We start from the raw sequence: 27,208 nt of genomic DNA, 5'->3' as shown, positions 1-27,208 counted from the left end.
GTTCTGTCTTCTATGAGTTATATTCCATTCATTTCAATAAATATGAATTATCTATCCTATGCAGAGTTCTATGTTAGTTTCTCAGGGAGCCAGTAAGATAACTAAAATATCCCTTACCCTCGTTGAGCTTATAATCTATTGAAAGGGTATAGTGGATATAGCAAAAGGCTTATAGGACACAGATATACAAAACATAGTTTGATGTATAATATAATAAGAACATGAAAGCCATACAAAGCACTATGCCTGGTTAGACAAAGGAAAGATAATTTCTAATTGGGGGCACTGCAGGTGATGAGTGCTATTACTTATGATCCCAAAAAATATTTTATCAAGCTGCCACTTTCCTTATACTGTGGTTCTACTGTTTTATGCTAGCTGATGAAATGTGTATTCCATCTAGACTGTACCTCTTAAAAATTGTTGTCCCCACCATAAATATTTGTAGATGATATCCTTAATAGCTTATAGCTATCTAAAATTTATTCAACAGATATACATGAAGGTCCTTTGTATATAATACACTGTAGGACAAGAAGAATTAAGGTACTGACCTTTGGTGGAATTATTTGATGCAAAAGTTATATTTCTATCATTTATAATCAGAAGAACTGTAGTTATTGATTGCCATAGTTTTCCTTGACAATAATTGTTTCTGAAATAAGGGACATTTCCTACAAATGCTGACACTTTAAGTGAAAATAATTGCAGGAATGCAAAATGTAAAGCCTTCCCTGACAAATAGCTTCTTAATGGCGTCACTTAGGAAATCTATTGAAAATTGCTTGTATTTCATCTCTGTATGCCAGTATGTCTCTTGAAATATTATATTCTGACAAATGTTCTAGAAAGGGAAATAGCATTTTAAAATATTAAATACATTTTGAGAAGTTTTTTTTTTTGTCAATACAAAAGTTTTATGGGGCTAATGCATTTGTTTCTTCTTCACCTGCTAATGAGATTTTGGGAAAATATTTCTTTTCCAGGACAGAGAACTTGAAGATTTATGTAAAACATCTTCTAGATAAACAAATATATTTTATTCAAAAAGGAGCTTTAAATTATTATGGGCTTGGAATCTGAGCATAAAGTGTGTATTGTTTAGTGTCAATTTAGAAATTTTTACTGAAGAAAGAATGTTATAAGGTATCTGTTTTACTAAGGCATATGTTTATTTCCACATGAGCTGTACCAAATAGACAAAGGTATATTTTGAATCTCTTCACCCTCTGATCCTGTGCTTTTATTCAAAGGAACTTAAGACATTAAGTCACATATACACATATTAAGTTGCACATACATATCTGAGTGTTTGTGTTTCATAGGATTGTTGATTTGAAGCTGGAAAGGCACTTTGGGAACACCAAGTTCAATCTCTTCCTTTGACAGCTGAGGAATCTGAGCCTCAGAGAAATAACATGGCTTGAAAAAGGTCACTCAGATTTGAACCCAAGATCTCTTACTACATATCAATGATGTTTTCCAGTATAGCATATTTCATTATACTTTATAATGTATAATGAATTTAGGTGTTTTGTTTAAAAATCTAAATGTGGGTTCTAATCTGTCCCCCCCCAGTTTTGGGGGGAAACTGGCTAAAATCACTGATAAATTCAGCAAGAGTTTAGGCTTTTAAGGGTTTATTAAAAGATATATGATGGCAAAAAGAGAGAAATATTGAGAAAAGATTTCTTATAGCATGGAAATCCTAGCCTTCCTAACCTCCCACATGAAGTCCTTCCACCAACCCGATGTCTCAAACCCAAAAAGGAAGACCCCCTCGGCCAGTGTTTGCTTCCTCCTTTGTGTACTCCTCCCAGAAATGGGAGGCTCCTCAAGTTGATTGGCTGGTAACTTTGATAGACAGTACCCATGAACAAACATCACTTCCTGATGCCAAGGAACTGACCACATGGCTTGCCTTCAGATGCCTTCTCCTCATGGTGGAGCTTTCCTACAGTAGCTGTCCAGCAGATGGTGTCATTCCAATCATTACACCTCTTATGCACTTTGCTAACTAGCTCTCCAAAGGCAGCCCATTTTGCTTTTTGAATGAGTGGTTAGAAAAAATTTTCTTTACCTAAAGCCTACATTAACTCTCAAGGGTCTTAAAGGTTTGAAACAATTTTAATAGATATAAATAAGTCAGAAAGGCAGTTTATCTATAGGGAATGGAGTAAATAAGAACACAAAAACAGAAAATTATATAACCTATTCATAGAAAAGAAAAAAAACAATGGACTTGTGGAATAGCTTTTTGAAAAGAAAGAAGCATGTGAAAAAGCTGGATGTTATAATAACTAATGTTCTTAGTGAAAACCCTGAGTAAACAAGAAGGGATATTTTATTTAGGAATCCAGATGCATAATTGTTTTATTAAAATTTCGTGGCAGGGGCACCTAAGTGGTACAGTGAATAAAGCACCAGCCCTGGATTCAGGAATACCTGAGTTCAAATCTAGCCTCAGACACTTGACACATAACTAGCTCTGTGACCCTGGGCAAATCACTTAACCCTCATTGCCCTGCAAAATAAATAAATAAATAAATAACGAGGTAAAACATATTTTTCAAGTTTTGACTCTAAAACAGGACCAATCAATTATTTATAATAAAAATTATTTGGATAAGTGAGATATTACCATATTATTAGCTATCATATTGTAGAAAGCAGTAGTGAATCTTACTTGTTTGATTCTCCTACCTTAACTCCTCTTTGAAGTATTTGAGGGTGTTAAGTTGTACAATAATATTTTATTTTTTAGAATGTTATATCATGCATAGTGTGTATATTTCTTCTTTAGGTAAGAATTAATGATAATGATAATTATTGCACTTATCTTTGTTAGTTGAAAATTATTCTTATGATTTTAAATGGGATATTATTATCTAAGTAAAAGTATTCTGAGATATTAGATGGGGAAAATAATTGTATCAATCTTTTACAGGGTATGTCAACTATTTTAAGTTTTGAATGAAACTCTTATTAATTCATTCCTATTTATGTGAAGATAATCTCATTGAGTTCCTAGTGTTTGATGATGTAGTATGTGCAAAGAGTATAGATTATATAATCATTTGTAAATGTTTTATGAAGATCAACATATAATTAGTGATATGCAAGTATATACCCTAATAACATGATAAAAATGAACTTCCTGTTGTAAAACGAAGTATTTTAAAAATATTGCCAATTTTATAGTATCTTAGGAACCCAAAGGGAAAGAACAGATTTACTAAATTTTATACTTGCTTTTCTTTTGATCTACAGATTGCATTCTCACAGCACAATACTATCATGGATCTTGTGCAATTCTTTGTCACCTTCTTCAGGTAAATTGCTTTTGCTGACTTTTGACTTGTTAAGCCTGCATTGTGATTTATGTGCTATCAATATGTTATGTAATTTAGAAATTCTTTAACCTTAAAATACATACCTCATACTTTGAAAGTATTTATTCACTTTGATGTACACCTCAAAGAGTGGAGGAATTCTTAAATTCTAACTTACCTTGTCTTATAGAAGATCTATAATATAATGAGGAATAGTTCTTTATGGAAAAGAGTTTGCAGAAATATGGGTTTTCTAGCCTAGGTGATTTGTAGGCATCTTAATTAAAGGATCACAAACTTCTTATATTTCAAGGGCTATGAGTAGGCACTCCTAAGTTAATTTAAGTTAATTCATTTCAATTTTTTATACAATTCCTACTATGCTAAACCCTGTTAGAAACAGAAAAGAAATGATTTCATATAATCTTCATGCTCAAGAAGTTTATAGTATAGATATAATAAATGTGTTGTTACATCAGGGATAAGAGAATCACAGAATTTCAGAGTTGAAAAGGACCTAAAAGGCCATGTAGTCCAATGGGTACAGGAAATGGATCTGTTCTCTCACATAACTGGGAAGTGATTATCCAGACTTTGGATGAAGGCTTCTGGCAAGCAGGAATCAACACCCTCCATAGGCAACTTATTCTGTGTTTGGGACCACAGAATTGTGAATTTTTCCTCTTCCTTTCAACAACTTCCACTCATTGCTCCTAGTTTTTCTCATTGGGGTCAAACCAAAAAAAATGAAGTGGTACTTAAAAGTTGGTGACTGCCTTTCTACTTGAGCATAATTTTCATGTTGACCCTAAGTCTAAGTCTTCTTTCATCCTTATTAAGTTTTCTTAAGATCAGAGATTTGATCAGTAGAAGACCAACAATATAGATTCATTCACTCTTTCATTCAATAACAACAAAATGTATTAAGCATGTACTCTGTAAAATGTAGTGTAGTGGATAGAGAGCTCAGTCAGGAAAACCTGTGTTGATGTTTTGCTTTTGATACATACTAGTTGGGTGACCTTGTCCGAATCTCTCAATGTCCCCGACAACTTTTATTTTTGTGAGGTAATTGGGGTTAAGTGACTTGCCCAGGGTAACACAGCTAGTTAAGTGTCAAGTGTCTGAGGACAGATTTGAACTCAGGTCCTCCTAAATCCAGGGTTGGTGCTCTATCCACTGTGCCACCTAGCTGCCCCATCCCGGGCAACTTTCAAAGACTATAAATTAGATTAAAGGCATTGATTTGCATCATTAGAGGAAGTTCTTCACTGGCTGCATCCTCTGAAAAAAATGTGTGTAGGTGTGTGTGTGTATATATATATATATATATATATATATATATATATATATATAGAGAGAGAGAGAGAGAGAGAGAGAGAGAGAGAGAGAGAGAGAGAGAGAGAGTCTGTATGTATGTAATCAGGATTTAGTCCCAGAAATGAGTCTTTAAAGTTCATCAAATCCATCTCAATTTCATAGATGAGGAAAACAGAATCATGGGGAAGTCACATGATGAGAGTCACACAGCTAGTAAATGTCTTAGCCAGTAACTGAATTCAGTTCCCTCTAAATTCAAGTCCAATAGTGTACCAGGGAAATACCCGGTAACTACCTTTAGGAGATTATAATGTAGTAAGGGGTAATGAAACATAACAATTATACCAAATGATAATAACTCGTTTATATAGCACTTGATGGCTTACAAAGTATTTTCCTCGCAACAGTCCTATTAGGTATTACTACAAATATTTTGTTGCTATTTTCTAGAATAACAAATGGTACATTTAACCTAAAGGTCAAGGTAATAGTTTTTGTAAAGTTGGTAGCTGAAGTTAGGTTTTCTCATGCTAAATACTAATTCATTACAACTACATGAGATTCTTTTACATGCATTTTAATCATACTGTCTCCATTATATTCCTATTTCATGGTACACATCCTACTAAGGAAAACAATTTGTAAGAGAACAAAATATTATTCCATTAAAATAGTGCAGTTTTATTTATATTTAAAATTTTTCTTTTAAAAAGATTCAATTGTAGAAATGATCCAAAACATATTGGACATTTTGTACCTTTGTAATTCTGAATAGAAATGAACCTTTTAAAGCTATTATCTGGGTTACAATATGTTTGTGGATACTAATAGAAGTTACAATTGAATGAATATTGTTAATGTATAAAAATAGAACTATTCTTTGATGCCGAATAATGTTGGATTTAACAATTCTGAAAAGTTCAGATATCTTATAAAAATTCACAAAGCTGAATATATATGCAAATTACCTAAATATGTTTAGGCTTCCCACTTTGAGTTTTAAAAATTTGTGAGCCTATTTAAATTCAATAGCTTTTTTATTAAGTAAAAGAAATTTGGTATTAATGTGCACTTTATCTTAGAGATAGTTCTGTTTATTTAGGTTGTCATTAGATATGGAGAGAAGTAAAATGTTCTAATTGTTGTGCAGGACAAAATATATTTGATAGGTTTCTTTGTCATTTAAATTTCTTCAAGCAGTGAAATGTAAATTGTTTTAAGATTGTTTTATTGTTGAGGAATAAAATGCACAGAATATTTTGTAGTTAATTTTCTATATAACATCACTATATTAGAAAGTTTTTCAAGTAGAAAAATATGCTAAAAATTAAAGTTAAAAATAAATTTCTACATCCTCCATGATCTGAATAAAATTTACTCAATTATAGTCATTATTATGAGGGTACTTGGTAAGAGTGAAGCATTAGGTAGCACCCTCACTTTTAGTCCCTGGGAATCAAGATACACAGTAATAGTCTTAATTCTGTCATGCCAACAATATATGCTATCATCATTGCTACTGCTTTTATAGAGTCTATTGTTATGAATGGTAGGGGTACATATGAAAGCTTTTTAGCAAGTCATGGTTACAGAGTGATCAGTCACAGAACAGGGAAATTTATTTGGCAAAATTTCCATACACCATGGATTTCCCTAGCAATTTTCCAAATTAATTTTGTAAGTTTTTTTTTCCTAATTCAGAAAAATAACATTTTGGGGGGACAGCTAGGTGGCGCAGTAGATTAAGCACCAGTCCTGGATTCAGACACTTGACATTTACTAGCTGTGTGACCCTGAGCAAGTCACTTAACCCTCATTAAGCCACCAAACAAACAAGCAAGCAAACAAACAAATAAATAGAGAAAAAAAAGTTGGTAATTTAATTGGGATAATATTGAATATATAGTTTGGGCAAAATTATAATTTTTATTGTAGTGGCCCTACCTACCATGAGTTTATTTGTATAATTTTTTTTTAATTTGTTTGTATATTCCTGGATTAGGGGTAGCTAGGTGGCGAAGTGGATAGGGCACTGTCCCTGGATTCAGGAGGACCTGTGTTCAAATCCGGCCTCAGACACTTGACACTTACTAGCTGTGTGAACCTGGGCAAGTAACTTAATCCCAATTCCCTCACCAAAATAATAATAATAATAATAATAATAATAATAATAATAATAATAATAATAATAATAATAATAATAACAATAATAATATATTCCTGGCTTTGTTTTGGCAGGGCAATGTGAGTTAAGTGACTTGCCCAGGGTCACACAGCTAGTAAGGGTCAAGTATCTATGGCCGGATTTGAATTCAGGTCCTCCCGAATCCAGGGCCAGTGCTTTTTCCTCTGTGCCACCTAGTTACACCCCCTTGCAACCAGGTATTTTATACTGTCTAGAGTTATTTTAAATGGGATATTTAATTATTTCTTCTTGCAGAGGTTTTTTTTTTGTTTTATTTTGTTTTTTGTAATATATAGTAATGCTGGTGATTTCTGTGGATTTACTCTATATCCTGCTACTGTGCAAAATTATTGTTTCAACCAACTTTTTAGTTGAGTCTTTGTTATTTTCCCAGAATATCATCATATCATCTATAAAAATAATATTTGTATAACCTCAATTTTTGAGTATTTTGAAGAAATTAAATGTTCCTTTATTACTTTCAAATACAGCATGTTACTCTAGGCTAACAGTGTATTACCTTATAGACATGCTTTCATCAACTTCTTTGATTATCAAATTAAAAAGATGTATAAGTGCCATGGAAAATGTATGCTTTATGGATGGTTCTAGAGTACTTGATACTTAAAAAGCTTTTTCCCCTCTCAATTATTTAAAATATCCAATTTATTCCTCGATTTTACTTTCACTAATTATTCTCACAGCCTATGAAGTCTCCCCATGAAAAGTTATTAAATTATTGAATTAATTAAAAAATTCAATAACAAATAATTGAATTATATTAATTGAATCAATAGAATTTTAGTTTAGTACTTTTTCTGACACCATAAGTACTTTACTGCCAGATCAGCCTATGTCTCAATGAAAAAGAATTCAAGCATTTTGATAAAACTGGTATTTCACTCAAATTACTTATATTCTACTCTGTTCATTGGCTAGACTAATATATGAAAAAAAGAATTATATTTTCCAACTAGTTAATAAGAATTTTTGTCAAAATATTACGTACTTTATGATTTTAGTTAAAAGGGCCATAAAGTTACAAAAATGCCTTTACTGTTAGTTTTTTTCCTTTCATGTTGTATAGGAAGTGTTATCGGTTCATTCAATTTCCAAAACCATTCTGAGTCCACAGAGGTGTCCTTGTATCAATGAATCTAACTGAGAGGAACCTAGAGAAATCAAGTTCAATCCCATCTTTGGGGGGTATGAGGAAATGAAATTTCTAAGATTTGAAATTATTTAATGAAATGACATAATTATCAAGTAATATTCAAAGATGTCTTTAGATTTAACATTTTTATTATATTCCAATTCTTCCTTCCATGTGTGTGAGAAATTATAAATCAAAATAGTAATTTAATGAAAAAAGTAAAAGATAGTTTCCTGATGTGTCAGGGGAAAATAGAAAATAGAAAGGGTCATACTTATGGAGTAAGACAAGATAAAAGGATAACTAAGAGACTAATTTTAGGTTATAAGAATTATGGGTGAAAAAAAATGAATCTCTGTGAAAATGTCTGCTAGTTTGTTTTTGGATTAAAATATAGAAAAAAATCTAAGTTTGAAAAATGTTAAATCTTAAAGGAACACAATATAAGTTGAATATGATTGCAATCCTTCACCATTGACACACCCTACTCCAGGGGATTTATACAATATTAAAAAAATATATTAACTTCTCAATATCAGTTGTCTTGAAGAAGTAGCAACTGGGTTTGACATAACACATGAAAACTTATTCACTAGAATTGATTTACAGTGGTTGTGGGAGTTAATAGTATCATTATCAAGTAATAATGTGACACATCTAATATGTTTTATAGTGGTGGAGGTCATTATTTCCCACCAAAAAAACCCTCTCAGAACACTTTAACCCAACAGAGGTACTGTATAACTGTAGGAAGTATCATCTCATGGTGCTATGGATAGTGATTTAAAAAAACAGCATTGACAGTACTTCAATAATGAACGAGTCCAAATACCTTCATAAAAAAGACAATACTAATACTCAAGAAAATATGAAGTGATCCTACATAATCCCAAAATAGAACTATATTAACAAAATCTTGTGGTTATGATAATATCCTGAATAGAAATATAACTTTCAAATTTCAAAAAGCAAAGGACATTTCTATTTGTGTTAAGTAAAAATATAGTTTATAGGGGCAGCTAGGTGACGCAGTGGATAGAACCCCAGCCTTGGATTCAGGAGGACCTGAGTTCAAATCCAGCCTCAGACACTTGACACTTAATAGCTGTGTGAACCTGGGCAAGTCACTTAACCCCAATTGCCTCACTAAAAATATATATATATGTATAGTTTATAAAAATGAAAAGCCAAACTCAATGATATGGTCATGATTCAATTCAATAAACAATTTAATTCAACATTTATAATGCCTACTATTTGCTGAGTACTTTGTTTAATATTGGGAATACAAGTAAGAAAAAGATACAGTCCTTACCTTTAAGGAGCTTCAAATCAGGTAGGAATATGCACCTAAAATGCAGGATGAGGGGAACTAGTGTACCCATGTCAGGGGCACATTCTCTGGAATCAAAGCCAAGCAGAGTAGCTCATAGAAATTGGCATAATTATCTAATTCTACAGCACATAATATTTAATATGAGAATTATCTGGACAGAATTCTTTACTAATTATGTAAGAGTTTGGATTAGGTAGAATCTTAAAACTTAAAAATCAGTAATTATGTTAATTACCTAGAAACTGATACTTTAAAGATTTCTTTATTTGTAGGGGTATAAGGGCCAAAATTTAGTATGGGGAAAGTTAATTGGGTTGCTGGCCATAATATTGGGTTAAGAAAGGAGGTTAACAGCCTCTTTTCAATAAACAAAACAGGGTTTATTAACAGGAACAAATTTAAAGCACAAGTGAGGTTAATAAAACTAGGGACAATGAAAAAGGGAATACGGGAAGGAAAAATACAACCCGCAAGCTCACCACCACCCAGAATCAGCTTCCAAAGAGAACCAGCTATGCATCATCCTTTTCCCTCTCTCACTCACACTGAAGTACACTCTTCTCCCTTCTCTCCCCCAGAAGCCCGCTCTCCCACAGGAAACAGGGTTGACTACACACAAAGCCCCAAGCTAATTGGCTGGCAGCCCTGATTGACAGAACTTACATGCATCTCTACAGAGATGAGTTCCGGACACCAAAACCACTTGACCCGTCATTATAATTTGGCCAGGCCCATGCAGGCACATGGGTGTCCATCATGAACCTGCACTGGGGCCTCCAATCCCAGCTAAAGATTGGGTCACAGAAACCCCAAATCACAACCAGTTCCTTACAGGGGGAAGTAAACTAATACTTCCTACTATGATTGGGAATTATCTCTTTGTCCATTATGTTATATTTTCTCTAAAAATATTGACAACCATTGAATTTTTATATGAAAAGCTATTACTAATAATTGAAACAAGAATTATAATTTATAGTTAGAATAGTATTAGAATAGCTATCTCCAATCATCCTCCATCAACACACAGAGCAATAACTAGGTATTCCAACACCCAGATCAAATTTAGTTGCACAGCAAAGGTGAGGAGAAGATGAGGTTGGGCAAGAATCTCTCAGCTTCTTTTCTCTCATCTTTCTGACTCAAGTTTCAGGCTATCTTTCCAAAAACTCCCTTCCAATTATCTCTTCTTATCTAATCCCTTGTCTTTATCTACTCCAACCCCAGTCCTTAAGAGTCTGGATCCTTTGCCAACATCTTTTATTGTATAGTTAACAAACTTCCTTTATACCTAGACCCTTCGTCTCCCACTCCTTCCAGTTGTTTGCACTCATGGAAACCTGGTGCCCCTCTTCACCCAATCTGTCAAAAGACATTATATCTCCAGTGACCATATTTTGAACTGTATTCATCTTCTCCCACCTCCTCAAAAACTCCAGGCCAGAAGGAAGAGAATTGTGCATATTTCTCATGCACATTCCCTATAACCTTTCCACCCAGACTCATAAGACTATCTCAAGATTGATTTTTAAGGGAGATGAGGTTAATTTAGGGGAGGAGTGAGGGAGGATGTATATTTTAAATTTAAAAAAAAACTTAGTAGAATTTTTAACCCAGAATAGTCAAAATCTGAGCTGGGAGGTTTAGAAAGCAAACAATGTATTATATAAATATTATATATATATATAAAACAATATATATGAACAGATATAATATAAAACAAATATGTTGTTTGTTTTATATTAGCTTTAAAGGCAATAGACAATAAAATAAGAATTCCTAAGATACCCAGATAGCCAAAGACATTGGCAGATGTGCCTGCCCCCTACCATCAAAGTGTTAAAATTAGAGATGTCAAGTAGATTAAAATTTAAAACACATATTTCTTTTTTTCTCCATATAAATATTTTATTTTCCAGTTACATTTAGGGATAGTTTTCAACATTTGTTTTAATAAGATTTCTAGTATCACATTTTTCTCCCTCTCTCCCTTCTCTCCCTCCTCCCCAAGACAGCAAGTAATCTGATATCAGTTAAGTATGTATAATCACATTAAACATATTTCTGCATTAGTCATGTTATGAGAGAAGAATCAGAACAGAAAAGAAACACCTCAAAAAAGAAAAACAACAACAAAAAACAATAGAAAGAGTATGGTTCGATCTGCATCTAGATTCCACACTTTTTTTTTTCTGGATTTGGAAACATTTTCCAACATGAGTCCTTTGGAACTATCTTGGACCATTGTATTGCTGAGAAGAATCAAGTCTATCACAGTTGATCAACATATAATATTGTTGATACTGTGTACAGTGTTCTCCTATTTCGGCTCATCTCAGTCATCATTCAAGTTGTTCCAGGTTTCACTGAAATCCACCTGCTCATTATTTCACACAGCACAGTAGTATTCCATTACATTCATATACCACAACTTGTTCAGCCATTCCACAATTTATGGGCAATCCCTCAATTTACAATTCCTTGCCACCACAAAAAGAGCAGCTATAAATATTTTTGCACATGTGGGTCCTTTTCCCTTTTCCATGATCTCCCTGGGAAACAGACCTCATAATGGTATTGCTGGGTCAAAGGGTATATACAACTTTATAGCCCTTTGGGCATAGTTACAAACTGTTCTCCAGGATGTTTGGGTCAGTTCACAGCTCCACCAACAATGCATTAGTGTTCCAATTTTTCCACAACTTCTACAACATTTATTATTTTCCTTTTTTGTCATATTAGCTAATCTGATAGGTGTTGTCAGGTGGTACCTCAGAGTTGTTTTAATTGGCATTTCTCTAATCAATAGTGACTTAGAGCATTTTTTCATATGGCAATATATAACTTTTATTTCTCCCTCAGAAAACTGCCTGTTCATATCCTTTGACCATTTCTCAATTGGGGAATGACTTGGATTCTTATAAATTTTATTTAGTTCCTGACAAATTTTAGAAATGAGGCCTTTATCAGAAGTACTGGTTCTAAAAATTGTTTTCAGGTTTCTGACAAATGCATATTTCTAAGCCAAATTAAATGTTTTGTCAGTTAATTAATATTTACTCATTAGGTGTAACAGAGAATTCTTTTTTTAATTGAAAGATCCTCAAAAACAGTTCTAATTCAGAATTCTGGATATACATTTTTTTTTTTTTTTGCCAAGCAGTGAGGGTTAAGTGACTTGCCCAAAGTTACACAGTTAGTAAGTGTCAAGTGTCTGAGACCGGATTTGAACTCAGGACCTCTTGAATCCAGGGCTGGAGCTTTATCCACTGCACCACCTAGCTGCCCCCTGGATATACATTCTTAAGAAAATAACTAACAAGTAATGACAAGTAGTTTGAATAATAGCAATACAGTGTTGGGAGAGGGTATGATGGGTCATAATTTGAAAAGAAGACTTCATGAACAAGTTGAGACATGAGCTGTGCCCTTAAAAGGTTTATGGAATATCAGGGTTTCGAGGGACATCAGTGGCCATCCAATCCTTCCTTTATGTGAACAAGAATTCCCTCCATAACATACCTACCAACTAGTCATTCAGATTTGATTGAAGGTGTCCACTGAGCCACTACCTCCTGAAACAGCCAATTTCACTTTTAGATTGTTCTAATTTTTAGAAAGTTACAGTTGAGGGGCAGCTAGAAGGCGCAGTGGATAGAGCACCAGCCCTGGAGTCAGGAGTACCTGAGTTCAAATCCGGCCTCAGACACTTAATACTTACTAGCTGTGTGACCCTGGGCAAGTCACTTAACCCCAATTGCCTCACTAAAAAAAAAAAAAAAAAAAAAAAAGTTACAGTTGAGATGAAATGTGCCTCTATGAAAATATAATCCATCACTTCTAAAACTTTCCTATCGAATCAACTTTTATTTAGTTCTCCTATCTCCTGTCCTCTTTTCTCCAAGCTAAGTATTCCCAGTTCCTTCAATCAGTCCTCATATGGCATGAACTTTAGATACTTTATCATTCTTAGTACTCTGCTCTATAAATTCTTCATCTTATCAGTATTCCTTATAAAATGTGATACCCCCTCCCCAGCTAAAAACTATATTCCAAATTGGGTCTAGATAGAACAGGGACTGTTTTATACTCTAAACTCTTACTAAGGACTATTTGTGCTCTAAAGCAGTGTTTCCCTTGATTGTCATATCTTTCCACTTAGCAAGGAGATTGGATCTTTGCTCATCCCCAAAAAGTTAGCCAGCAGATGATGAATCTTATTTACTGTAATGACCCATGAACCTACTTATTAAAATATAGAAGGAATATGATCTAGAAGTGGCAGCAGTACCAGCGGAAGCAGTACCCACATCAGTGAAATTACATAGGTCTTTTGAAAGATTGAGGTATTGATCAGCAAGAAAAATTTAATTTTATTCGGTGGGCTCTGTTAAAGAAGAGATATTTGCATAATTGGGGCAAAAGATGCCCATTTCAATGGATTTTTAAAAAATAATAGTTTTGCCTATTAAAAGAATATATTTTAATTCTCTAGAAAATGCACCCATGTGCATAACTTTGTTCTGTGCTAGATAAATGGGGCATTATCTATCCATTTATCTGTATTAAATGTGTTGAACATTATCTTGATGAATTGACATATACATTTTAAATGAGGAAACACAGGCACTTATGTATATGTGCCTATAAATGCACAAAAACATTAAATATGTATGGAAATACATACTTTTTATGTATGTGAAGTATACAAATTAATATGTGATTATATATGTGTATGTATATATGTTTATATTCAGTTTATTTGGAGGTTTGATTATTTTCATTGGATCATTAATTCCTTTAGGTTCTTTGTTCCTGAGGGAAGATGAAATGGTTTCAATTAGATGTCTTATCATATATTCTGAATTCAGCTATATGATGAAGGCTTTTCATAGGGATTGCTAATAAATTATATTGTACATTAAATAAGCTACTAAGAGCTGTTTTCATATATCCATCCTTTAGTCCTTTATATAAATCAGTTCCATCATCCTTTAATTTGAAAGCTAACACTAGATCTGCTAGAGAACATACTCAACTGTGACAAATGGTCTTGAAATTATGCTTTCTTCATTTACATTCATAACAAAAATGTCTCTGTCCTCCTGTGGCATAGTCTGTGAACTTGTGGCAAATGTTAACTCTGAGGTTTCATCTTTATAAATGTAACCATGTGGTATAGCAGGGTGCAGGTTAGTGAAGTTTAAAAAAATAAAAGAGTGAAGGTTTTCTCAAGGCAATAATGTCATCTTATGTTATAACAAATGACAAGCGGCTTTCTTAGCCTGCCAGTCTCCATCCCTGTCAGACACAGTGGGTATAGCACTCTCAAAATGAGTGACATCAAAGAAATGAGCAACCTGTTTACAACAGTAAAGAAATATTGCTGGTCCTTGAGCTGAATTGTAATAATCCAAGGGGACAAGAAAAGATAGAGTAGTGTAGCTGTTCTAGCTTCATTAGTTATTAAAATTTTAAATCTAATTATTACCACTAAAGAGTGATCTAGATTCATAAGGAATTATAACTAATAAGTTTTAAAATAGAAAGTTCATAAAATTGTTTAATAAAATTGTCCTGTAAGGGCACATTTAAGTATATGATTTACTTTTACTTGGACATAGGAATATTTGATACAATCTTAATTGTATCTCTGTAAATATAGTAGATATAGATATTAGCACTGCTTTGAATATGTTCCTAAATAATTTAGGCATTTAGTTGTTGGAATTCTATAATTTCTATTGCTGACTAAACATTCAAGACTGTACATACCTGTCATTAAGTGAGAGATTATGGTCATGAGGATTTTCACCCTTATAGGTGATGTTGCCCAGTGTTTATAATGTAGTGCCTTGTTGGCTGCCATTAGCTTCAATTGCCAGAATGTTGGCTGGTATCTATGTGGATTCTAAGAGTAACAGGGACCAGAGAAAATGCATAGTGATGTATATTATTACAGAGTTGTTCTGTGCCTTTGAGTGAGTTGGTATAAACAACATACAAACAAACAAAAGTTTAGAAAAAACTGGCAGGGAAAGGAAATGAGAGCATGAGCAGGAATGAAATGAAATGAGCAGGAAAATCTAAATGCAGTAAATAGTAGGATTTGTAGTTAAAGAGGGAAAAAAGAAAAAAATATTATATTATGGCACCCATATGAGAATCATTAGTGGTAGAAAAATAATGGTAGAATTCTCAGTGATCAAGAAGATTTGGAGAAGGTGACCAATTCTGTGTTTACACAATTTTTCCACTCTGAATCTTTCCATGTGTGAAACCCTTACTAAAATAACAACTAAGAAGGTCAAAAAAGAAAGCTCCCATGCCCCCATTGCCTAATAAGGGGGCCACATAAGCCCCAGTTTGGGGAAACATATCTGAAAGAAAAAGGAAGCCTGAAGAAATGATATGACAGTTTCAAATTACTTCTGTATGATGGGCATCCTCCATTGTTTAATACAGGGCATATAGTCAGGAAGATACATTCTCCCCAGTCCTCAGGCCTTAATGGTCTAACAACCACATGGCATTGTCAGAAATTCAGGAGATGTATGCAGTTCTCAGTCATGGGTATGTAGCATAGACACCCAGAATAAGGATATGGGTAGTACCTTGATAGAGTATTGTTATTTAGAGAGGAAAAAAAAAATCAAGTGCAACTAGATAGTACAGTGGATAGAGCACTGGGCTTGGATTCAGTATTCATTTTCATGAGTTCATTTCCAGCTTTGGATACTTACTTATTAGCTGTGTGACCCTGGGCAAGTTATTTATCCCTGTTTACTCAGTTCCTCATCTGTAAAAATTGAGCTGGAGAATGAAAAGGCAACCTTCTCTAGTATCTTTGAGAAAACCCCCAAAAGGGGTCGTGATACATTGGCCATGACTGAAAAATGATTAAAGCAACAACAAGAAGCACATTCAAGTCCCACATTAAGTGATAGATCCCTACCAGCTAATTACACTAAAGTCTTTGGTGATTTGACAAACTCCATATATGTCAGTGCCAATCAGAAAGTATTAGATTGCTTCCTTTAAGTACCATTAAAATCCTATCTTTTCCAGGAAACCTTTACTAATACCTCTTAATTCTTCTGCCTTCTCTCTATCAATTATTTCCTATTTATCCTTTGTATAGCTTGCTTTGTATATGTTTGCATGTTGTCTCCCTATTAGAACGTTAACTCTATGAGGGCAGGGACAATTTTTTGCCACTTTTTGTATCCCCAGTATTTATCACAGTACTTGACACATAGTATGAACTTAATAAATGTTTATTGATTGATTGACCTAACAGACTCTTCAATCTTATGTGTGTTCCTATTGCTAAGGTCATCCTCATGAATAACTGGAGGACCTGGAGACTTATGCCCATTAATGCATTATTTATGCTCGTTAAATATCTGCATGTATCCTTGATATTATGATCTAATAAGAATTTTGAGGGGTTTTTTTATCTGCCTTATTGATTCATTCTTATCAAATGCCAAATGTCCCAATGATCCAGAATAAGGTAAAAATTTAGAAATGGACCCTTCTTGTGGCTAAGATTTCTCATAAATAAATGAATAAATTTGAAATGTAGCTATCATGCAATGATGCTATCAAATTTACTGAAATTCAATACAAGAAATGCAAAGTCATTACTGTGTACAAGAAACTGTGGTAGATGCTGAGTATAAGAAAATAAAAATATACTGTCTGTATCCTCAAGGGGCTTAGAATCTAAAATGTGGTTGTTCTACTCTCATCAGAAATGAGAATAAATCCTTTATTTGCTTTTTTGAGGAGATTCTCTGAAAAACCGTTCTATTTTGCAAAAATGTCCTTTTTGTTATGATTTAGTTTATGATAAAAATGTTCATATTTCTATGAATCAGTTCCTATTGTAGGCTTACAACTTGGTGTCTAGATATGGATCTCATATTTGGAATATCAATAGCATATTTAACATTTACAGAAAGTTCAAAAACCGTGTGATTCTTAGCATCCTCTTCCCCCTTTTCCATTGTTCTGTATTTAACGCAATTTTGACTTTTTGTTTGATAACCAAAGGAATTCATCTGAATATTTAGCTGAGGTAATAAATCCTGAAGTTTAAACTAGATTAAAAGCTTTGCTCTCAAGCATGATCAATGCAAGAGATTGTATCTATTATCCAGTGATCAGCCTATTTAAACATAAAGCATCACTATTTTTCTGTTTTGTTTTTCAAATTCACTTTATAACTTTTCTCATTGAAGAGGCAAGCAATATGAAGCCAATTATATTTATGATATTGTTAGAAGTATATTTCCATATTAGTCATGTTACAAAAAAAAAAGAAAGAAAAGGGGAAAAGTGAAAAAAATTTTGATTTGCACTCAGTTCATCAGTTCTTTCTTGGAAGGTGAATAGCAGTTTTCAACATAAGTTCTTCAAAATTGTTTTGGATCATTGTTATCAATTCGTGTAGCTAAGTCTTTCATAGTTGACCAATGTTGCTGTTACTATGTACAGTGATCTTCTGAGTTTGATGACTTCACTTTACTTAAGTTCATATAAGTCTTATCATATTTTTTCCTGAAACCATCATGTTTGTCATTTATTGTTTTGCTTTTTGTTTTTGTTTTTGGTTCTCTTGCAGGGCAATGAGGGTCAGGTGACTTGCCCAGGGTCACACAGCTAGTAAGTGTCAAGTGTCTGAGGCCGGATATCCACTATGCTACTTAGCTGGCCCCATATTTGTCATTTCTTATAGCACTATAGTGTTCAACCATGATTATATACGAAGACTGTTCATTCATTCCCCAACTGATAACCATCCCCTCCATTTCCAAATCTGTGACATAAGAGAGTTGCTATAAATATTTTTAAACAAAAGGTCCTTTTCTTTTCTTTTGACTAGGCAATTGGGGTTAAGTGACTTACCCAGTGTCACACATCTAGTAAGTGTTAAGTGTCTGAGCCAGATTTGAACTCAGGTCCTCCTGAATCCAGGGCCGGTGCTCTATCCACTGTGCCACCAACCTGCCCCTCCTTTTCTTTAAAAACAATATATATATGAAATACAGACCTAGTAGTAGTATTGCCAAGTCAACAGGTATTATTCACAGTTTTATTGGGCATAGTTCCAAATTGTTATTAAGACTGGTTGGACCAATTTTTGGAAGGTAGAGGTGAGATGGTAGAGGAAATGCAATGACTTCCCAGAGTTCTTCCCCCAACCCCCTCCAAATTTCTTCAAATAATACCTTAAGACAATTCCAAGAGAATCAGAAGCCACAAAATGATGGGGTGAGTTCATTTTCCAGCCAAAGATAGCTTAAAAGGTCAGCAGGAAAGAACTGTTGTGCTGGGGTAAGAGTGGAAAATAGCTCCACAGCCAAATAGTACAAATCCAACCCCAGGGCACACCAAACAGATCCAGCCCCAGGCAGGCAGCTCCAAAAGGAGCCTCTTAGCTGTGGTTGCAGCTGCTTCTGGAACACAGCCCATGGACAGTTAGGGAGTCAAATGGTTGGCCAGGAGGAGATTACAGGGGTTTCTACTGGTGCTGAGGAAGGACTCTATTGTGTCGCCAGAGCCGGGATCCAGGTTTCAGTCTTGAGTGGTGCCTCAGGTAGGGGAAGAGCTCAGGAAGTCCAGAGCTTGCAGACACAGTGAAACAAGATTCTCTTCTGGGTCCGAGGGCAAGCTTGACGACCAGAGCACAGACCAGGGGAGTGGTGAATATGCCTCTCCTTAAATCATTCCAGCTGGGATATCATAAAGCTTAGGACAGTGCACGCTGGAAGCAGTGCCCCGCTTTAAGAAGGAGATAAAAGTCAAGAAATAGGCTGGCAAAATGAGCAGACAGAAAAAAATGCTGACCCTAGAAAGTTTCTTTGGTGACAAGGAAGATCAAAATATACCCTCAGAGGAAGATAGCAAAGTCAAAACTCCTACATCCAAAGCTTCCAAGAAAAATATGAATTGGTCTCAGGCCATGGAAGAACTCAAAAAGGACTTTGAACATAAGGTAAGAGAGGTAGAGGAAAAAATGTAAAGAAAAATTAGAGTGATGCAGGAGGGTCATGAAAAAAAGTCAACAGCTTGATAAGCCAAATAGAAAAGGAGATACAAAAGATCCCTGAAGAAAATAATTGCTTACAAATTAGGATTGAGCAAATGGAAGCTAACAACTTTATGAGAAATCAAGACACAATAAAACAATACCAAAAAAAAAAAAAGAAAAAATAGAGGACAATGTAAAATATCTCCTTGGAAAAACAGCTGACCTGTAAAATAGATCCATGAAAGAATATTTGAAAATTATTAGACTACCTGAAACCCTGATCAAAAAAGAGCCTAGACATCATCTTCTAAGATATTGTCAGGTAAAATTGCCCTGATATCAAGAAACAGAAGGAAAAGTAGAAATTGAAAGAATCCAACAATCAACTGCTGAAAGAGATCCCCAAATTAAAACCTACAGGAATATTATAGCCAAAGTCCACAACTTCTAGATCAAAGAGAAAATATTGTAAGCAGCCAGAAAGAAACAATTCAAGTATCATGGAGCCACAGTCAGGATAATACAAGATCTAGCAGCTTCTACATTAAAGTATCAGAGTGCTTGAAATATGATATTTCAGAGGGCAAAGGAACTGGGATTAAAACCAAGAATCACCTAACCAGCAAAACTGTGTATCATCCTTCAGGAGGGAAAATGGGAATTCAATGAAGGTTAGGACTTTCAAGCATTCATGATGAAAAGACATGAGTTGAATAGAAAATTTGACTTTCAAATATGAGACCCTAGAGAAACATAAATAGGTAAACAGGAAAAAGAAAGCATAAGAGATATCAATGGCCAAACTGTTTACATTCCTACATGAGAAGATGATAATTGTAACTAATAAGAACTTTCTCATTATTAAAAGGTGGATGGAGTATATTTAGACAGAGGGCACAGGTGTGAGTTGAATATGAAATAATGATATCTTTAAAAAATTTAAGGGGCAGCTAGGTGGCGCAGTGGATAGAGCTCCGGCCCCTGGAGTCAGGAGTACCTGAGTTCAAATCCGGCCTCAGACACTTAACACTTACTAGCTGTGTGACCCTGGTCAAGTCACTTAACCCCAATTGCCTCGCCAAAAAAAAATACAAATTAAGGGATGAAAGAGGAATGCACTGGGAGAAAGGGAAAGGGATAAGTGGAATGGGGTAAAGTGTCTTATATAAAAGAAGCAAGAAAAAACTTATGGAGTGGATGGGAAGATGGGGGAGGTACAGAAGAGTGAGGGAGCCTTACTCTCATCAGAAATGGCTTAAAGAGGGAATAACATATGCACTCAATTGGGTAATCTATCTAAACCTGAAGGAAAGTAGGAGGGGAAAGGGGATAAGGGGAGGGTTGAAAGAAGGGAGGGCAGATTGGAGGAGTTGGCAGTCAGAAGCAAAACACTTTTGGGGAGGGGGTAGGGTAAAAGAATATAGAAAACAGAGTAAATATGGGGAGGGAGTAGGATGGAGGGAAACAGCAATAGTAAAAATAGTGAAAAAAATTGAAACAAAGGCAAGAGCAATGCAAGATGATGATGATTGACTGATAGATTGATAATCACTGGATGAAGATGAAGATTGACTGATTATGAGGAGGACTGATTGGTGATGATGATGATAAAATATGGTACTTTGCTGGGCTAGTGTGAAGAAAATTCTTTTTCAAGTATAAGGTACTATATAAATGTTATCTATTACTCTTGTTTCAATAATCAACCTCATGGGTTTATTGTAAGGACATCTCTCTTTAAAGTTCTATATAAATGTAGTTTACTATTTTAAAAAATGGTGAGAAGGATGCTATCAGAAAAACCTGGAAAGACCTACATGAGCTGATGCAAAGTGAAATGTACTGTATACAAAATAACAGCAATATAGTAAGATGATCAGCTGTGAATGACTTAGTGAATTCAAGCAATACAATGATGCAAGAAAACTCTGAAGGTTTTATGAAAAATACAATCCATTTACAGTGAAAGAAGTGATGGTATTTGAATACAGATTAAAGCATAACTTTTTTTTTGTTAATTCCTTGATCTGAAGTTTTGGGTTTTTTTCTGTTTTCTTTCACAACCTGGCTAATATGGAAATGTTTTGCATGACTACTCATGTATACCTTATATTGAATTGCTTGAGTTCTTAAGTAGGGATGGGGAGGGAAGAAGGAAGTGCAAGGGGCTAAAATTCTAGCTATTCTGTCTAAAATATCTAATGACTGGTCACCAATAAATTATAATATTTAGCAAGAGTTAGACTTTTAAGCATTTATTAGGGAGAATAAGAATTTGGTAAAGAGAGAGAAAGAGGCCTAGATTCATCTATCTATTAAAGGAGAGCACATTTTTAGCTCCCTTCTCCACCCGAGTCCTGAGGAAAGAGAGTGAGAGCACCAGCGTTGCCCCCTCTTCCTCCCACCAGTAAATGTCACTTCCTGACACCAAAGAGCCAGATGTCTTGCCATCAGATGCCTTCTCCTCATGGCGGATTTTTGCTATAGTAAGTCTCCAGCAGGTGACATCATTCCAATCATTACAGAAGAGAATTTGGAATACAAAGTTTTTAAAAAGTGATGTTAAAATTTGTTTTTATATGTAATTTGGGAAATTAAAATTCTAAATAAAGAAAAACAAAAAAGAAATAAAATATTTAATTTCTAATTAATTTTATTTTATCTTTCTATGGCCCTTTCTGTATTATAATTTTTATTGCATTATGATCTAAAAAGGATGCATTTAATAGATCTGCCTTTCTGAATTTGATTATGAGGTTTTTATGCCCTAATTTTTGGTCACTTTTTCTGTAGGATCAATCCATCACTGTAAAAAAGGTATATTCCTTTCTATGACCATTCAGTTTTCTTCAGAGGTCTATTGTATCTAACTTTTAAAAAATTCTATTCACCTCCTTAACTTATTTCTTGTTTATTTTTGGTTAGATTCATCTTTTACTAAGAGGAGAAAGCTGAGTTCCCTCACTTGTATAGTTTTGTTGTCTTCCCCCCCCACCATAACTCAATTAACTTGTCCTTTAAAATTTGAATGCTATACCATTTGCTGAACAAATGTTTAGTATTGACATTACTTCATTTTTTCTGTTATCTCTTAGCAAGATGTGCTTTCCTTCCTTATCTCTTTTAATTAGATCTTTTATTTTGTTTTTTCTTTGTCTGAAATCATGATTGATACCCCTGATTTTCTTTTTACTTCAGCTGAATCATAATTGATTCTCCTTCAGCCCCTTACCTTTACTCTTATGTGTGTTTCTGCTTCAAACGTGTTTCTTTTAAATAAGATATTATGGGAATTTAATTTTTAATTCACTCTGATATCTGCTTCCACTTGATGAGTGAATTAATCCCATTAACATTCATAGTTATTACTGTGTATTTCCTATTTCCCTCTACCCTATTTTCCCCCTGTTTAACTCTCCCTCCCCCACCTCTTTCTCTCTCTTCACCTTGTCCATCCCCAAAAGTGTTTTCATCCTAACCATCACCTCTCACATTCTAGTCTTTCTTCCATGAGTCCCTTTCTCTACTGACCCTTTCCCTCTTACTTCTCCATAGGGTAAGATGGATTTCTACCTAAGTGTTAGTGTTATTTCCTCTTTGATCCAATTCCAATGAGAGTAGGGTTGAAGAAATGCTCAGCCTTTCATTTTTCTCACCACTGTAATAGCTCTTTCATGCCTCTTCATGTGAGTAATTTACCACCATGTGATGTAATTTACCACCTTTTACCTCTCCCTTCCTTCTTCTCCCGGTGCATTCCTCTTTCTCACTCCTTAATTTTTTTTATATCAACCCATCAATGTTAAATTATACCTGTACCTCTTGTCTATGTATATTCCTTCTAATGGTCCTAATAACATGCTACAAATATCCTCTCATGTAGGGATGTAAATTGTTGAACTTTTTTGGATTTCTTTTTCTTATTTACCTTTTTATGCTTCTCTTGAGTCATATATTTGGAAATCAAATTTTCATCTGTGGTCTTTTCATAAGGAATGCTTCAATGTTGTTTATTTCATTGAATGACATTTTTCCCTTGAAGGATTATAATTTTTCACTAGCTGGGTGATTCTTGGTATAATTCTAGCTCTTTTGCCTTCCAAAGTATCACATTCTAAGTCCTCTGATCCTTTAATTTAGAAGCTGATAAATCCAGTATAATCTCTACTATATCTCCACAATATTTGAATTGTTTCTTTCTGACTATTTGTTGTATTTTTCTTCTTGACCTGGGAAATGTATAAATTGGTTATAATATCCCTGGGAATTGTCATTTTGTGATCTCTTTCAGGAGTTGATAGGTGGATTCTTTCAATGTCTATTTTATCCTCTGGTTCTAGGAAATCAGGCAGTTTTTCTTGATGTTTTTTTTAAATACAGTATCCTATCTCTTTTTTTTATCATTACTTACAGATATTCCAATAATTTTCACAATAGTCACAATAATTCTTCTAGAAAATTGTTCCCCAGACTTCATCCTTTTGTTGGTTCTGCCACTCCAGAATTTGTTTTGAGGCATTATTTTCTAGTTGTTTGGAGGCTAATTTGGGAGAGTTCAGGTGAGTTTCTCCCTTAGCCTGCCATCTTGTCTTCTTGTTCTGCTCACTTCCTTTTGAATCAGTTAATATAGGTCTTCCCATATTTTTCTTTTTCTTTTTTCTTTTCTTTTTTTTTTTTTTTGCAGGGAAATGAGGGTTAAGTGACTTGCCCAGGGTCACACAGCTAGTGAAGTGTCAAGTGTCTAAGGTTGGATTTGAACTCAAGTCCTCATGAATTCAAGGCCAGTGCTTTATTGGCTGCGCCACCTAGCTGTCCCCTTTCCATATTTTTTTAAACTATCCTATTCATTATTTCATTTAGGAAATAATATTCCATTACAATCATATGTCATAAATTTTTAAGCCATTCCCCAATTGATAGCCATCCCTTCCATTTCCTAATATTTGTCACCTCAAAAAAGGGTTTCTATCAAGATTTTTGTTCCAATAGATAGGTCCTTTTTCATTTTCTTTGATCTCATTGGGATTCAGACCTAGTGGTGATATTGCTGGGTCAAAAGCTATACACAGTTTTACAGCCCTTCAGGTATAGTTCCAAATTGTTCTCCCGAATGGTTGGACTAGTTCACAACTCCACTAGCAATGCATTATTATATACTCTCTTGGTCTTCTTCAAACGAAAGTTTTGTTTCTTCATGTTCAGAGTTTCTGTTAATTTTCTTATTGAGGGTACCTCTCCTAAAGTCAATCTCTACATCTCAATGTATGATCAGAGCTTGCCTGTTTCTGAGTCTAGTGGGCCAGACTTGACCCTTCCTTTAAGAGACTCTAGGACACCTCCAATGCTGAGATGTGCTTGTGTTTTTACTCTTATTGCAGGACTTTTGGGATGAGTCCTGGATATAGATACCAACATACTTTTGGACTCAAGGGCTCCTCTTGTGCTGGGTTCCACCTCAGGCTTCAGGGACTTCTTGGACTGGGTTTTGCCTATGGCATTTTCCTCACAGTTTTGTTGACTCCTGCTACCATGTGGATCCTACCTAGAATAACCTGAGCCTATTCTTTCTGTTAGGCTATGCCTGAATTAGGTACTGTTTGGACTGGGCTGGTATCAGGCTCTCTTTCAGGAAGTGCTGTACTCCCAGAATTCTTGATGCTACTCTCCTAGGTGCAATATTAAAGCAATCTTCCCCAGGTTTGAGAAAGGACCCTTCTGCCTGACTTGGAAAAGGAGAATGTAATGTACTGGACTTGCCCAGAACTCCCTAAAATCATTCTGCTCCAGCTCCAACTTATTCCTTGTGAAAGGACTTGGGCTGGCCTGGGATGGGCTTGAGGAATATAGAACTCTGGCAGAAGAGACTTTTCAAAGTCTCTAGGAATAACTGATTATTCTTTGCCCTATATTATTTACTATTTTATTTTATTTTATTTTATTTTTAGTAAGGCAATTGGGGTTAAGTGGCTTTCCCAGGGTCACACAGCTAGTAAGTGTTAAGTGTCTGAAGCCGGATTTGAACTCAGGTACTCCTGACTCCAGGGATTGTGCTCTATCCACTGTGCCACCTAGCTATCCCTGTATTATTTACTCTTAATCTGTTTTGGTGGTGTATCTAACCCAAGACTCTGGGAGTCCTTCTGTAAATGCTTGGGTTGTATGGGGGAGACTGGTATTGATCTTTTTCCATGACTTAGTCAAATAGTGCATCCTAGTAGGTCACCATCTTCTTTCCTTGCATTTTGAACCCTAGCTAGCTGCCTAACTTTCCTGCCCCTGGTCTCTGTTGGAGGTTCATTATATTGACCCAGCATTTGCTTCCCTGTAATTTTGACCCATTGAATTTTGTTCTTCCTTTTGAAGCCAAGTAGAACAAATCTAGTTCTTCTTCACATAATAACCAATCTAGTATACTAAGATGATAATAACGTTCATTGTAAGTCTTCTTTACACTAAAGATCACTAGTTCCTTTTAACAAAATCTGCATTTTGCTGTAAGGGATATAAAGACATCTGTAGACAAAAATTATACTGATAACCTTATTTCTTTCTGAATATGTTGAATAAGAATATAAAATGTGAAGAGTCAAAAAAGATGCAACAAAATGACAATTAAGTCTTTGATTAGCTATTTTAATATTTCAGTATAAGTTCTTTATGCAACCGCGTTATATTTTAAAGGTACTGTGTGTTAGGAGTACATAAAAAGATGGTATCATTTACTATGATAGACATGAATATTTATATTAGCTAAATACAAATATATTATGGAAAGTTATAATTTTACATTTTAGAAACAAAATATTATTTTCTTGGTGCTTCTTATCATTAGCAACACAGATGGATAGTCAACTTGGTATATCAGAATGCAGGTGATATCAGGAAACAGCAACCCCCTACTCCCACTCAAAGGATGGACTCCCTGTGGAGAATTTATGGAAAGACATAGACTGGAATCTCACAGATAAGAAGGCATGGATGGGTTGCCATCTGTACCATTGAAAGAAGTACTCCAGTAAGATAATAGATTTATCAAATTGTGGAGACAAGGCAAAATTTTTGCTGGTCAAAATCCAGAACCAAAGCAAAGGGTCTTTGCTGTTGACAAGCATAATATAGATAGGAATTTGACCAGGTGGGTGGAGAACAATGACTTTACATCCTTAGTTTGCCTTTTGTTCTGATTCAAATTTGATTGTATTTCTTAGCTCAAAAAGGTCTCAGTAGTGTTCAATACTAATTAATATAATTATGGGTAACAGAGGACTTTGATCTCCACTCAGATGTAAGAGACTCTGTGTCTGGTTTTGTTAGTAGAGTGTGGTGGCTATGACTAAGGAGCTGTCAGACTCTTTCTCAGGGAAAAGTTCTAGCCACACCCCTTTAAAGAGGCAGAGTTGAGGTAGCCAGTGGGCAGCCTTGAAGACACACACTTTCAAGAGGATAGCAGAGAGCAATGTCCAGCAGAGACTGCTACAATCTAGCTGATTTCACAAAGGCCAGTGGAAGGCAATCTCAGCAGTTACTGTGAAACTAGTGGTGATTAGAACAGCAGTGTCCCCAGCATACATGATCTTGATTTTCTCCTGGCTCCACTCCTTTGCATCTCTCTATTGTGTCTTAGGAACCTCTTCATACTGCAAAATTATGTCAGCCCTGGAAATCACACTCCATCAATCTCTTCTGCCCCTGGGAAGCCTCTGCAGAGTTGAGCAAGAAGCTCCTCCCAAACCTTCATTTAAAGAGGGTCTCTTCATTTCCCACCTGGCTTTACTCTTTTAGACTTTTCCATCATGCCCTCTGTATCAGGAACCTTTCATCCTGCCCCGCCCCCCCCCCCCAC

At 34.9% G+C, this 27,208-nt stretch overlaps 1 protein-coding gene across 2 annotated transcripts in view; it reads left to right on the top strand.

Moving 5' to 3' along the window:
* ATRNL1 (attractin like 1) overlaps positions 1–27,208 on the top strand; it is a 1,132,449-nt gene that overhangs the window by 570,752 nt on the left and 534,489 nt on the right. For both annotated transcript variants that reach the window (XM_043982337.1, XM_043982338.1), the window contains exon 25: positions 3,271–3,332. In XM_043982337.1, the coding sequence (XP_043838272.1) occupies positions 3,271–3,332 (62 nt within the window). The remainder of the gene's footprint in view (positions 1–3,270; positions 3,333–27,208) is intronic.

Source organism: Dromiciops gliroides, chromosome 2 (genome assembly GCF_019393635.1).
Source record: "Dromiciops gliroides isolate mDroGli1 chromosome 2, mDroGli1.pri, whole genome shotgun sequence".
Lineage (NCBI taxonomy): Eukaryota > Metazoa > Chordata > Mammalia > Microbiotheria > Microbiotheriidae > Dromiciops > Dromiciops gliroides.
Note: the sequence above shows the minus strand (reverse complement) of the source record. Positions and strands in the feature narration are given on the sequence as shown.